This window comes from Denticeps clupeoides, chromosome 3, assembly GCF_900700375.1.
Source record: "Denticeps clupeoides chromosome 3, fDenClu1.1, whole genome shotgun sequence".
NCBI classification, from domain to species: Eukaryota; Metazoa; Chordata; class Actinopteri; order Clupeiformes; family Denticipitidae; genus Denticeps; species Denticeps clupeoides.
This window is the reverse complement of record NC_041709.1, coordinates 928668-942158: the sequence shown is the minus strand read 5'-3', so window position 1 is coordinate 942158 and position 13491 is coordinate 928668. Positions and strand designations below refer to the sequence as shown.

General features: G+C 44.5%; 2 protein-coding genes across 2 annotated transcripts; both read right to left on the bottom strand.

Annotated features, from left to right (window-relative positions):
- Positions 1–4319: 4319 nt before the first annotated feature.
- tmem119b (transmembrane protein 119b) lies at positions 4320–7185 on the bottom strand. Its single transcript, XM_028973010.1, has 2 exons — positions 7053–7185; positions 4320–6352 (listed from the first exon to the last, which is right to left on the bottom strand). The coding sequence occupies exon 2, from the start codon at positions 6335–6337 to the stop codon at positions 5522–5524; it is 816 nt and encodes a 271-aa protein (XP_028828843.1). The 5' UTR covers positions 6338–6352; positions 7053–7185; the 3' UTR covers positions 4320–5521.
- A 1555-nt stretch (positions 7186–8740) lies between these two features.
- selplg (selectin P ligand) lies at positions 8741–13417 on the bottom strand. The gene is made up of 2 exons (XM_028971484.1): positions 11807–13417; positions 8741–11198 (listed from the first exon to the last, which is right to left on the bottom strand). Exon 2 carries the CDS (start codon positions 11195–11197, stop codon positions 10193–10195), a length of 1005 nt encoding a protein of 334 aa, XP_028827317.1. The 5' UTR covers position 11198; positions 11807–13417; the 3' UTR covers positions 8741–10192.
- Between the last annotated feature and the right edge of the window lie 74 nt (positions 13418–13491).

Below are 13491 nucleotides of genomic sequence, written 5' to 3'. Positions count from 1 at the left end.
CCAGAGGAGACCCAGACGGGATTATCCAGGAGTTTGGAAAAGAGAGGGAGCAGTGGGTACATCACAAGGGAGAGGAGAGGGTGTGTGAAGGGCTGATTAAATAATACTGTCTGTAGTATTAGTGTCTGCCTTTGCTTGCGTTTGAAATAGTTGCAATATATCTCTACCTCATGTTCTTATCAAACATGCACTTAGAATCATGAGGAGGGATGTTGCTTGGCGTTTGTCTGAATGCAATAAATACATTTAAGCAACAGAAAAACAGCCAGCCAGGTGACGGAACTGAGCCGCAGCACATCGGGGCTTTCATTCTTATACATTTTCCCTATCTCTGACCACCCGTCATCAAAACACCAAGAAAAGCCAAGAGACTGTGGTTATGGTGTGTGCTATCTCAATAGTTTGTGTGACTGTTTGTTATCTATGTTTATTTGCATGTATAGTCAATTCAAATGCGTTAGATGCTTGCTTTAAGATTTATGTTCACTCCCAGGATCCATGTGAGGGCAGCTCAGGGAAGTACCATCCTGGGGGCCTCAAGGACAGGCCTTGTGTTGTGTAGACGGGTCACACTGCTGAAGTGACAATAGGGTTCAGAGAATCAAGAGCCTGGGGGCCAGCGTATCCGTTATGATATTTATGAACTAATTTGTGTGGAAGAGTGAATGTGTGTGTGTGTGTGTGTGTGTGTGTGTGCAGGAAACAGAGAAAAATATACATAAGCAAACACGAAACTGACCCGATACACAACAGTGATTAATAACACTACTTACAGTAACCAAACATCAGTGTTGGAAAGATTACTTTTAAAATGTATTCCACTACAGATTAAATAATACATGCCCCAAAATGTAGTTTGTAACGTTTTTCAGTTTAGTTACTCAATGTGAGTAACGTATTCTGAATACTTGGGATTACTTAATATATTGTCATGCTTTTTACAACTACATTTACATTTACGGCATTTGGCAGACGCCCTTATCCACAGCGACTTACAACGTGCTTTCAAGTTACCATCGATGAAGAGATCAATTCCGGTTCACTAGGACCCCAACTATGAATACAATCTTTTTATTCACTCTGTTGTAGATACTGTACACAAAGTTTGACAAGAAAATTACAATTTAATCTAAATCTTCTCTAAAGAGGAAGGTGTTGAGCTGCCGTGTGAAGGTGCTCAGTGACTGAGCTGGAAGTTCATTCCACCACCGAGGGTCCAAGACGGAGAAGAGTCTAGATGAGCGTCTTCCTTTTACCTTCAGAGATGGAGGGACCAGGCGAGCAGTACTGGAAATGTAATATTTCAGACCACACACACATCAGTGTTAATGCCTTTACAAGTTGACGTGGGATTTGAGAAACAATAAACTACGGAACTTTGAATCCTGGCCTGAGTGGTGTTGTGGCTCCAGCGAGTGAGAGAAGTAACATCGCTACCAGTGACATATTCCCAGTGATCCTTCACTACAATAGCGATGGCTACTTGCTGCTGTAAATAAAATCTGGTGATTACAGCGCCACCAACCGGCAACTTCTACAACTGAGTTTGAGGTATTTTCCACATTTTTTAGGATCTGAGTGCAATTTGTTGTACTGAAGAGGAAAAAAAAACAGAATACAAAAGGTTATGAATGTGTAAATTTGCCATTTGTAAGACTGATAAAGGATATTCCTATCTTATCTTAGAACTAGCCTAGTTAGAGGCAAATTTTAGTAAACTCTGCAAATGAAATATTCATCTGCACTGGCAAGTGTGACACGAGGAATTCAGACTAATTGCTTCTCCAAACTATTCAATCCACCACTTATACAAATCAATAATTGTAAATATGCGAGTTAAACGTCCGAGGACTTACTCGTGACGTCAGCAACAACAAGCGCTGTAGCCCCGCCTCCTCCGGCAGGCTCAGCTGGGCTGATCGCCGCTCGCTTTTCCACTGCGTCACTGTCCGGGCATCAACATGGCGGCGCTGTCGCTCCGGAGGTCTGTTTCTCCTCTCATTCTGCTCCACAGGCGGCTTTCAGCCCCCGATTTGAAAGTCGTGTCTGGTTACCACAAGAAGGTAAAACCAGTCTTCTTGTTTTGGCAGCAGCGATGGTTTTTTTCCCCCACTTGTTATGAGACGCAGCTAGCAGTTAGCAGTTAGCATGCTCGCCAGAGCGGCGCAGGTCTCCCCGCCGGCGGCCTGACACGCGATAAGGTCGCAGGTAATTGTGGCACCCGGACCGCTGAAATGAATTCGCTGAAGGTCATAGCGCGGCTGGTGACCTTTTGCCTCCGTGACCGTTTGTTTGGCCGTTTTTGCGGTTAAACCGCTGAAAGACGGTTGACTAGCTGGTTGAATAATGCATTTTCATGCCTCGGCGTTTTGAAGCGACCCGACCTTCTTTAGACCCGCGAAGTAGGGGACAGTGTGCAGATTCATGTGCACTCGGATGGTCACGCAAAATAACTGCGGCTGCAAAGCATCAATTTACAGCCAAGTGATGGCGTGATAATTCAGGTGTTTTGGAAGGTAAGCTCGATTTATTTGATACGGAAAGCGTATCGGTGTTCACATGTAGAGTAGAAAATTGGTTTTAAAACGTCCTTTAAAAGACACAATACTGCAGTATTTAACCTGTAATAGTCGCGCCATGTAAATACCTGTTAAGTGATTGTTTTGGATTGGCAACAATTTCATAATTGTCCATCTGGAACAATTAACATTGAACAGGTTCATAGTTTCCACTTAAAACCGGAATGACTCAGCATAAGGATGCCCCCTAAGTCTAGTTTGGACGGGAAGAAGGGGGTTTACTTTCATAATCGCTTGTGAGCGACCATTGTTGTTGTATAACACCATGACCTCATAACTTTGCGATCAACGCACACTTTTTTTTGTACTGTTTATGTAACGTAATACTTTGCTTTGCTGTATTTTGAAGGTAGTGGATCACTATGAAAACCCAAGGAACGTTGGTTCACTGGACAAGAATGCCAAAAATGTGGGTACAGGTTTAGTGGGTGCTCCGGCATGTGGAGATGTCATGAAACTTCAGGTAAGTTCTTACAAAAAACGCATTCGCGGTTCTGTCTAAAAATGTGTGCCGTGCTTGTATCGATCATGTTCTTGCCTCACGGTGTAGATTGAAGTTGATGAGCATGGGAAGATTGTGGATGCCCGCTTCAAAACCTTTGGCTGTGGATCAGCCATCGCCTCCAGCTCCCTGGCGACTGAGTGGGTGAAGGGCAAATCTGTAAGCACCAAATCCTGCGCCGCGCCGTCGCTTCCTCCGCTGGATTTCTTTACAATTGTTTCAGTTGACATTTTGCCATCTGTGTGGTTTCCTGTTTCTTGTGTGGTCAAATGAATGTTGCTTTCTGGTCACTGTTTATCCTGAATATGCCCTTTTTTGGTGTATTCTTATTTTAGATTGATGAGGCGCTGAAGATCAAGAACACCGAAATCGCCAAAGAGCTCAGCCTTCCTCCCGTAAAGTTGCACTGCTCAAGTATGTACATCAATTTTAAAAGCAGGGGAGTGCTCCCCTCCCAGTTAGCTGTTAAAAGTTTGAAGTCATGATTAACCAATAGGAAAGCTCCTTAGCTAAATCCCTTTTGGACAGTCATGACTTCTGGAAATTTCACTAAATCTGAAAGAAAAACTGGTCTCCCATTTGCCGTAAGATAAGAGGTCGAGACTGTGAGAAGAACCCAAAACACTAATAATGCAAATGAAAATATCAGTATTGTAGTTTTATTCACACGTCTACAATCCCTCCCCCCAGTGTTGGCAGAGGACGCCATTAAGGCAGCGTTGGCCGACTACCGCCTGAAGCAGCAGGATGGACCGAAGGAGGCTGCGACAGTGAGGAATTAAGATGGAGAGAGACACCACAGGGGTTCAAGACGAACCCCCTTTTCTGCACCACCACGCCACCTGTGCAGTGCAGCAAGACTCATGCTTTCCAACCCTATCCACTGTAGCCTGTCTTTTAAACGCACAACAAGAAAGCACTGTTGGGGCTTTGGGTATAAAACAAGGAGTGTGTGGAAGTGTCATTATGTACTGTAGGTTGCTCTCCGTTTTCTGACTGGCTGTGGATTGGGATCAACCAGTGTGTGCGTGATTGTCATTAGCGTCCTACTGATGCCAGAAAAGGTCGTGCAGGTAGGAGAGATTGATAAGAGCAGAAGCAACCTGTCAGGAAATATCTCTTTGCAGTGGCTTTGCGTTTGTTCGTTTTCTAAGCCTTCCAGACAGTTCCCTGGCTGCAACACACATATTGTAATAATAAAGTCCGTGTGTATAACACAGAAGCATCATGCAGCGTACTGTGTTCAATTTCTTTATTTCAGTACAGTACATATACAAGCTCATAGAAAAGGTCACATAAAAAAACTTCGCAGAGTATGTACCTGCAGCACAGCTCATGTCCGATAGGGGGGCAGGAATGTTTCCACAATCTGCTATTGCTGGTATTTATGTGACTAATCATTGTGCATCCGTGACCTAAATGTCATCTTTTTATTGGGACACTGTAGTTACTGCCCTGCTAAATACAAAATACGACACTGGCTGCCTTTTAAAAGCAAACACCGTGAAGAAAGCGTTTAAACTCCACAAAGTATTCTATTACTTTGTTCTGCGATAGAGGAAATATTCAAATGAACATCAAAGGTGCACAGAACTCATCTCTTATGTATATAAATGCAGTAGTTTAGTAGGAAATTCTTAATCCTAAATTAAGTACTTCCTGTCCTTTTGGAGTGTAGTGGTGTGCTTCCTTTCACCTTTAAAGCCTTTTTCACCTCTTTCGATGCTGGAGAGCTGTACTTATTAAAAAATAAAAAAGAATGTCTATTACAGTATTGCATTTTCAAGTTCTTTGTCATTCAGGCCATGCTTCATACTGATCACATTCTCAATGTCATTAATTAAATGCCTTATGCTGAAATGTAATCATTATGCTTTTTAGCGTCTTCTAAAATGCTGTCACGTGAGGAAAAATTTAAATAAGGTAACTACTACACAGTCCACTTAAACCCAGCAGAGTACTGGAACCCATTTACAGTCCAGTTGCAGCTGGATGGAGGGTTGCTGTGGCCTACAGGGGGTGCTCACCCATGGTCTGCGTGGACCCCAGTGCCACTTTGTGGAGAAGGGGACACCAAAGTCTCCGCTGTCTTGCCCTGAAAAAAAGGACCCCCCCCCCCCCATCTTCTAAACAGAATAAATATCTTGCTGGTAAGGTGCCCGTCGTGATATGGATGCCCTGTTACTGTGGTGGACAGCCATTCCCTTATTGTCCTCTAAAGATAAAGCAATACATTATTTAAAGTGATGTGCGGATGAATATTTCCATTAAAAAAGCGTTTCTGTACGCAGTCCCAGCCCGTAGTCTACACGGTCTTACGCTATATATGATTTATGGCATGGCAGAGTGGGGTGTTATTAAAATGGGAGAAACCTCGGATTCATTGCACTGTTTTACAGCTTGTCGAGGGGTCCGCGCCTCCTGGAGAAAACGTTTAGTTCTAAAAGGCCGTTTTCTCGCCGCTAATGAACTGGACAGTCGGACCGGCAGCTTCCTGTGTCTCTGCCGTTTCCTGTGGGACGGGGCCAGATGGAAGTGCGTTCTCCTCCTGGGCTTCTGCTTTTCCAGACACCGGGTCCAGAGGCTGGTCTCTGCAGGTATCTTCTTTGATACTAGGCACCTGGCTGCTGTCCTGCTCTTCTGGTTGGTTAGATGCGTCTGGCTCCTGGTGCAGGCCGCTCTTCTGAACGTCGTTTGGTTCTGGCTCCTCTCTGACGCCCTTGCCAGGGGTCCGCAGGTTCTTGGCTATCATCAGAATATCCGCTTGTAGTCGCTTGGCTGAGTCCACGAGTTCTCCGTCACTGCTGCCAGGTGGCTTTTCTGGAACCTCGTTGAAAACCTTCAGCCCTCCAGATTTATCCCGTTCGTCCACGTACATTTTAGCGGGGAAGGACGACGGGTAGTAGGCACTGATCTTGCGTTTGCGGCTGAGAACGTAGGCAGAGCTGAAGATAAGAATGATTAGAATCAGCAAGGAGGAGATGACCAGGATGGGGAACAGGTTTTCCCTGAAGAAGTTCACGATCTGGCCCACGTGGAAGGGTCTGGTGTGGGTTTTGCCGGAGGTGTCGGCCGTGGACGGTGGAAATGCGGTGTTGTTTGTGCTGCCCGAGGTGGGGATCAGAAAGTCCAGCTCTTCCCCGTCCCCACTGCTTTCTGTGGACAAGTTGAAGGTCAGAGGCGTGGCGTGGCAGCTACTGCTGCACTGTAAAGCAATAGCCAATCCCCCCAAACACAAGACTGTGGGGAACCCCATCGCTCTTGTGGTGACCTGATGGAGAAGGAGACATATTTAGCATGAGCAGTTTGCAGTAGTTTATGCAGTATATGCACTAATCTGCATAACTTAATCAACATTTATTCAACTGCGAGGACATATTACAAACTTTTAGAAGCATTATGATGCAAAAAATGACGCTAATAATAATCAGCGTTTAATGTGTAGCCCAGTGCAAATTCAAGCTGCACACCACTTAATGGACAAACAGCAGAAGACTCGAACTCGTGTCCCTTTTTGCATTTTCAGACCATTTGTGTTCATGCTGGCTACTTTATCTCCACCCCCACTCACACACACACACACACACACACACACACATTCCTTCACTCTATCTACACACTCTATCCATCTCTCAGTTCCCTCTGTGTGACTCTGGTCCAACCATCTGGACAGAAGCTCCGGTGGAGAATGTTCATCGATTCACTGCGTTCAAACCTTGTGGTCATTTCCCAAAGAAGCCCGCAAGTAATGTCTGCTTCACAAAGCGCAATACGAATCCATCTGCTAACGTAAACCAAGTCTCTCTTGATGAAGGAACGCTGCTGGTTTACTCTGGAGGCTGAAACTCGAACCTCGAACGACGTTTGTCCAACTTCAAACATGAGCTTCAGCTAAACAGTTCTTTCCTTTAAAACAGAAGCAGTTTTCCACTCAGCAACCTGGAGCAGTTGGACAAGAACATCAAACTTACACAAAGAAAGTGGTCCTTCGATCCCAGAGCCGAGGTGCAAACTGCTCTCTGCAGCCTGGTTTTGCAGGATGAAAAAGGAGACCGTCGGACTGGCCGGTAAAGGAGAAAGAATGAAGGACGAGCTCTCGGCTAAATCCCTCCTTCCCTCTCCTCCTCCTCCTCCTCTCCTCGCCTTCCACTGAGGGTTAGTGGTGTCTACGCACAGCTTGTTCTTGTTAGGCTTCGGTTTAATGTGCCGTGGGGGCAGGGGGGCAGGAGGCAGCTAAAGGCCCCGAATGAGTCCAAAAATGACCAGTTTTTACGTTTCAACCAGAACCGCTCTGTTAATCAGTGTTGAGTGATGCTGTCCTGGTTATGGAAAAAGTTTTTAAAAATCATTAAAAGAATAAAGGGAACACAAAAGACATCCTGGATCTGAATTAATGAAATATTAAGTTCTTTGTTCTTTACATAGAATGTTCTGACGACCAAAATCCGACAACAATTTGATTTCCCACGATAATGGAGGTCTGGTTTTGGAGTCACACTCAAAATGAAAGTGGATAAACAAGAGTCAAATCGAGGCTCGGTAGTGTGTGGCTTCCATGTGCCTGTCTGACCTCCCTACAACGCCTGGACATGCTCCTGACGAGGTGGCGGATGGTCTCCTGAGGGATCTCCCCACAGACCTGGGCTAAAGCAACTCCTGGACAGTCTGTGGTGCAACGTGGTGTCGATGGATGGTGCGAGACATGTTGTCCCAAATATCCTCAATTGGTCTCGAGAACAGGCAGGCCAGCTCACAGCATCAATGCAATGACACACTCCAGCATTGTCTTGCATTAGGAGGAACCCAGGGCCAACCGCACCAGCATAAGGGCTTACAAGGGGTCTGAGGATCTCATCTCGGTACCTAATGGCAGTCAGGCTACCTACTACCTACTAATGCACATTGTGGCCTGCTGAAGGTCATTTTGCAGGGCGCTGGCAGTGCTCCTCCTGTTCCTCCTTGCTCAAAGGCGGAGGTAGCGGCCCTGCTGCTGGGTTGATGCCCTCCTACGGCCTCCTCCAGGAACTGAGAAGTTCCTGTGGTCACTTTTGCGCAGCAGCGCCGTGTTCAAATCTCGCTTCAGAATTTTTTTTCTCACTTCATTAAGGAAAACATTTGTATGCACATGATGTCTTCAACTCAAACCATGAACGTTCATGAACAAAATCATACATCTGCTATAGTTCATGCATTATCATTACTTATGCCTTGTATTGTCCAATTGATTTTTAAATTCAAGTTCTTCTAATTGCATTAAGTGCTGTTTATAATGTGAGTTTTCACCATTTCGTCTCACTGTATACTTGGATTCATGTATAAAATCTCTGTAAAGATTTTAAATCTCTTTTATTGTGAGTGCAGGAAATATTCTGCCACTTTTTAATATTTCCATAAAAGGTAATTAACTGTTACGTTTGGTACATTTTAACATACAGTGAGGCTGTGCAGTCGGACTGATTGTTCTGTTGTATTGTATATTTGCACGTCAAAATATACAATATTTCACCCAACTTGAATTTCATAATATGAGATTGATTTTTATCTAGTTTTATGTAATACTGTTACTGCTAATAATGATAAAAGTTGAAGCATCAAAGCAATACATGAAAGTATAATATAAAGAGGAACAGTACACAAATGCTGAGAACACAAGTGTCAATAACTTGTTACAATGATTTATTATGGATTTTTCATCAATCTAAAACAATTAATGACAATGTTGTGATAAAGAACGAATTGCTTTTTTCTTTTATACTTCTTATTTTTTGTTCTATTTATTACTGCTGTTATTGTATTTCACAGTTTTCATACCAGGACATACGTTATAGGCCGTGGCGAGACGGGTTCAGGAAAGGGTTAATATTTCCTGTGTGGACATAATACATCCAGGCCAGGGAGGCACGTGTCAAGGGCCCCTGGTGAAACAATGGTGAGGGTGTTCTGCAGAAAGGCAGACGTCCTGCTCAGTTAAACACATGCGTCAGGCCCGGGGAATTAAAACAGCTGCTGACCAGGCATTGTAATGGCTACCTTCTTTGGTCCGGGATTTATTTCATTTATTCAACGGATTCACTCTCGTGTTCACTGGTTTCGCACAGTAAAAGGCGCCGTAGGGCGAACTAGACCAAGATGGTGAGGTTTCAGGTGAAAAACAGAGAAGAGACGGTTATGTTTAAAAGGTCAAAGAGATTCAGGTCCTCTATTTCTCATTTAATCTGTGTGGTCTGAATTATATCGAGTTCTTTTTAGTGAATACGCTTATTCCACGTGACATAATTGCACACATTCTCTATGGTTCTAGGATGTTTAGTATAGGAATTATTTTCTGAACCGTGATGTTTTTTGTAGAAAAGTATGGTAATGATGAGGCTCTGTGTTCAGATAAAATAGCTGGTGAACTGCGGGTGGGTTATTGATGAAAGTACCAGTTGGAACCGACTAATGTGGCGCAGCATTTCTTTGCTTCTAGTCAGCTTTGTAAATCACCCGTGGAACCCAGAACCCCCCAGAGAAGCCCGCATTCGGTGGTAAAAACACCCGCAATGGCTGATTCGAAACACCATCATGGCGTCCTTCAGTATGTTCTCCGTGGGTCCCGCCCTTCTACCTCTAAAAGCACGAGCGACAGCTTCTGCTAAACAAATTATAGTTTGCACTCTGACCCATCGTGTCAAACTCTCAAAAGTTTTATTCTATTCTGAAAAAGAAAGCACTGGAATATTATGCATTATTACACATATGAATCACTGTATGTTATTGAAGTGAAATCCGAGGCAGAAATTGTTGGTGCATAGACATGTGCGCCTAAAGGAAGTCCAAAAGTAGTCTCTCGGCTTTGCTGGGTGGTAGTGGGCGCTTTATCAGAATGTGAGAGGAAGTGACCGTCTATTTTCAACCGACAGTTTCCTATTTCAAAGCACGTTACACGCGGCTCTCCGATCTCCCGCCGAGCGGAGTGGGCTGCCTTACACTGTCCAGTACTCCAGGGGACCGTGTCTTATTATCTCAGATGCAGTTGCTGCTGTCCCACATGCATCAGCGAGACATGCAAAGCTGCTGTGGGACAGTCTCTGCAGGGTGAGCGGGCTTTTCCGTCCTGCCCACTGGGTCCTCACACGCGCTCGTTGTCTGGCAGGAAACTGTTCAGGGTGAGGCTGTCCCCACAGTCACTGTCTCCGTCTAGGATGGGGATTAAGGCACCGTTGCTTTTGGGGATCTTCGGCCGCCCGTGGGGTCCATCGCCGTCTGGCAGCCAGGCGGACATGCGCACCATCTCAGTGCCCTGCTGGTCTGCCATGAGCCTGTATCTATGCCTGAGAGTGGAGATCTTGGTGCACAGCACAATGGAGCAGACCATGAAGACAGTGGCCAGTCCAGCCAGGGATGCGATGGCTATGAGGCACTGGCTCACCAGGCCACTCCTCTGTAGTGGGGTGCATGGGTGGCTGTTCTCCGCTGTTGGTGGGTGCCCGGGATCTTTAGCTTTGGAGGCTGTAGTTGGATTACTAATGACCTTGCCTTTATCGGTACGACCCACAGGCCCAAGAGGTGCGCTGGTGGAGGGGTGCTTGTCTGTGGTGGGAGTTGAGGATCTCTTAAGTTCTGGTGACATCCCAAGTGTTGAATTTGTAGGCGTCTTGCTGGATAACGAGAAGACACTTTTGGGAATAGTTGTGTTGACAGATGAATCAGACCAACTGGTGGAGACTGTAGAATTCGTCTGTGATGGTGGTGCAGTTGATTTCAAAACTGATGGTGATGCTAAAGTAGTTCCAGATGAGTTTTCCAGTGAAGGAGAAACAGAACCTGGATTAGAATTCTGTGTGGTCAACATTTCTTTCCCATTTGTCCCATTAACGTTGGACTGGTCACTACCATTATGCCTTAAGTGACGGAGGTCATCTGGCTTCGCAGTGGTTTGATGCTCAAGGTGTTCACTGGTAGTTGCGTGAACTGTTGAGGAAGCCACCTTAAAGGGCATGACGGGAGTCTGGTTTTTGGCATCTTCATCGTTGGAGTGAGTTAACTGTTCGCTGTCTGGTTTAACATGGACCAGTAAGAACACACTCAACAGCACAGCACAAAACGGCTGACACACACAGGGCCTGGCAGCCATTCTGAAAACACAAACCATGCGTAAGGTGTCAGTAGCTGGACGTTAACAGTATGATGATAAAGGAGCTCGAACCTCCAAATAGAGACTCAAGTTCAGTAAAATTGTGGCTAAACAGATTTTTTAAAAAAGGGCTAAAAAGCTTATACAAGTAATTGATTGTGGTAGAATTTCATTGAAATAATTCATTATTAATTAATCATTTAAATTACAATTACATTAAGAAAAGACAAGCAACACTTAAGTTATCTGAAGCTGGAAGTTAATAGTGTGATGATAAATTAACTTGAACTTCCAAACAGCGTCTCAGTAAAGTTCAGTATAATGACGGCTGATCAGCTGTTTCAGTAAATCATTTTTTATTATACTGGAGCTGTATAATCAAAAAACATATATAAAACCGTATTACACAGTTACATAATCCCCATTTCTAACTTTCCATCATGAACCAACAGATATTCAATTTAAAAAGACGTTTATGCATAAAGCCACTCGCCTGTGGAGTAATGGTGGTAGTTTTCTTGTACACATTATTAAACACATTACTAACTCACTGGCTGAAGAACTGGTCAAACACTGAAGCGCTCTTTTATAGTGTTAGTTACGTCTTACCTTGGCAAAGGAATGAAAGCAGTCGCTTAACAGGAGCAGCTCACACAGACACCATTTCTCCTGACGCACATGGCTGTACCAGCCGAGCACCCTGGCCTTGTAGCGTTGCTCTGTACCTAATATGAAGAAACAGGAAATGGTTTTTGGAAGCCGAACAGAAGTCAAGATGCAACTCATTCTAAACAGTGACGCAAGTGTTGCGCTGTCAGGCAGGCGATGGCTTTATTTCCGCTTTTTAAATCTTGTCAGAAGTCATTGCACTCGTTGACAGTTTGTCTGGGCCCTTCAGTGAGCACATCAAACATTTCTGAATGCAGAGAACAAAATTGCAGATTTCAAAAGAACTTCCCTTGTAAGTTTTTTTCTCTTATGTGCAAACTTCTCTATTACAGGCCCCAAAAAGAACTATTTCCTCATAGGCGTCTGATGTCATCAGTAAAGCACGAAGCCTGAAAAAAACTGTACATTGTGCTGAAATATGTATACATAAGACACCGTGATTAAGATCGATGGTGTTTATTGTGTGTGTGTGTGTGTGTATGAGGGAGAGAGAGAGAGAGAGATGAGCGATGCATTAATATGGACACACATGCCGATCCATGCAAATCGGGGCACTGAAGAGGTCCAGTTTCAGAACGTCTGCTTCCTCTGCTGGGATCATTTTTGAGCAGTGAGCAAATGGAAATATATCACGCTTGCCCTGAAACCTGCCTCCATGGAAACCACCACTTCCTGTCTCAGTGACTCACTACTGAAGAAGCGGCCATCACAGGCCTACACACGCAACGTCTGCTCTGTTCATGTTTATGCATTTATTCTTTCATTTATCTATGTGATTATGTTGACCTGCAGCAGGGATAAAGAAGTCAGATCTCCTCACTGTGAAGGATTATTTCACAACGTCCAGGTTCCCTCGTCCTGGACCGCTAGATCTCACTATAATTCCCAATCAATCAATCAATCTAATCTTAACAAAGAAAACATATTGCTAATATAAATGTTATCCATTAGATGGTACCAAAAGCATCACCCAATTCTCTGGGGTGGTTTCATACCTGCTTTATATTGCCAAAACATCCATTCCAGGGCGCTGGGTCATAATATAAAAGGCGCTGTTCTCAGTATTAGATTTGGTGTCTGAGAGGGCTTTTAAAACGATTACTTCAATCAGCAACATGATTCCTGGGATTTTTTTTGTTTCCTTAATACATGAAACATATTTGCAAAGTTTCTGCTTCACATACAAAAATGCATTATTATTATTAGCACCGTGTAAACTCACTGACTGTCGAGTTGGACGTCTTCTTGGGCTTTTGTCACTTCTTAGTTTCCAACACATTTACATTTACAGCATTTACCAGACGCCCTTAACCAGAGCGACTTACAATCAGTAGTTACAGGGACAGTTCCCCCCTGGAGCAACTTAGGGTTAAGTGTCTTTCTCAGGGACACGATGGTAGCAAGTGGGATTTGAACCCGGGTCTTCTGGTTCACAGGCAAGTGTGTTACCCGCTAGGCTACTACCAGCCGGAATGGAACTACATGTGTCACTCTTGCACATCAAACATCTCAACGAGAACCGCCCCACACCTAGATGATGTCTGACCAGGAGGTGGACATTCGATGAACTATGCGCAGGGCGGCGGTTACAGCCTGTAATTTTACATCCGTGAGGTGGGACGTTT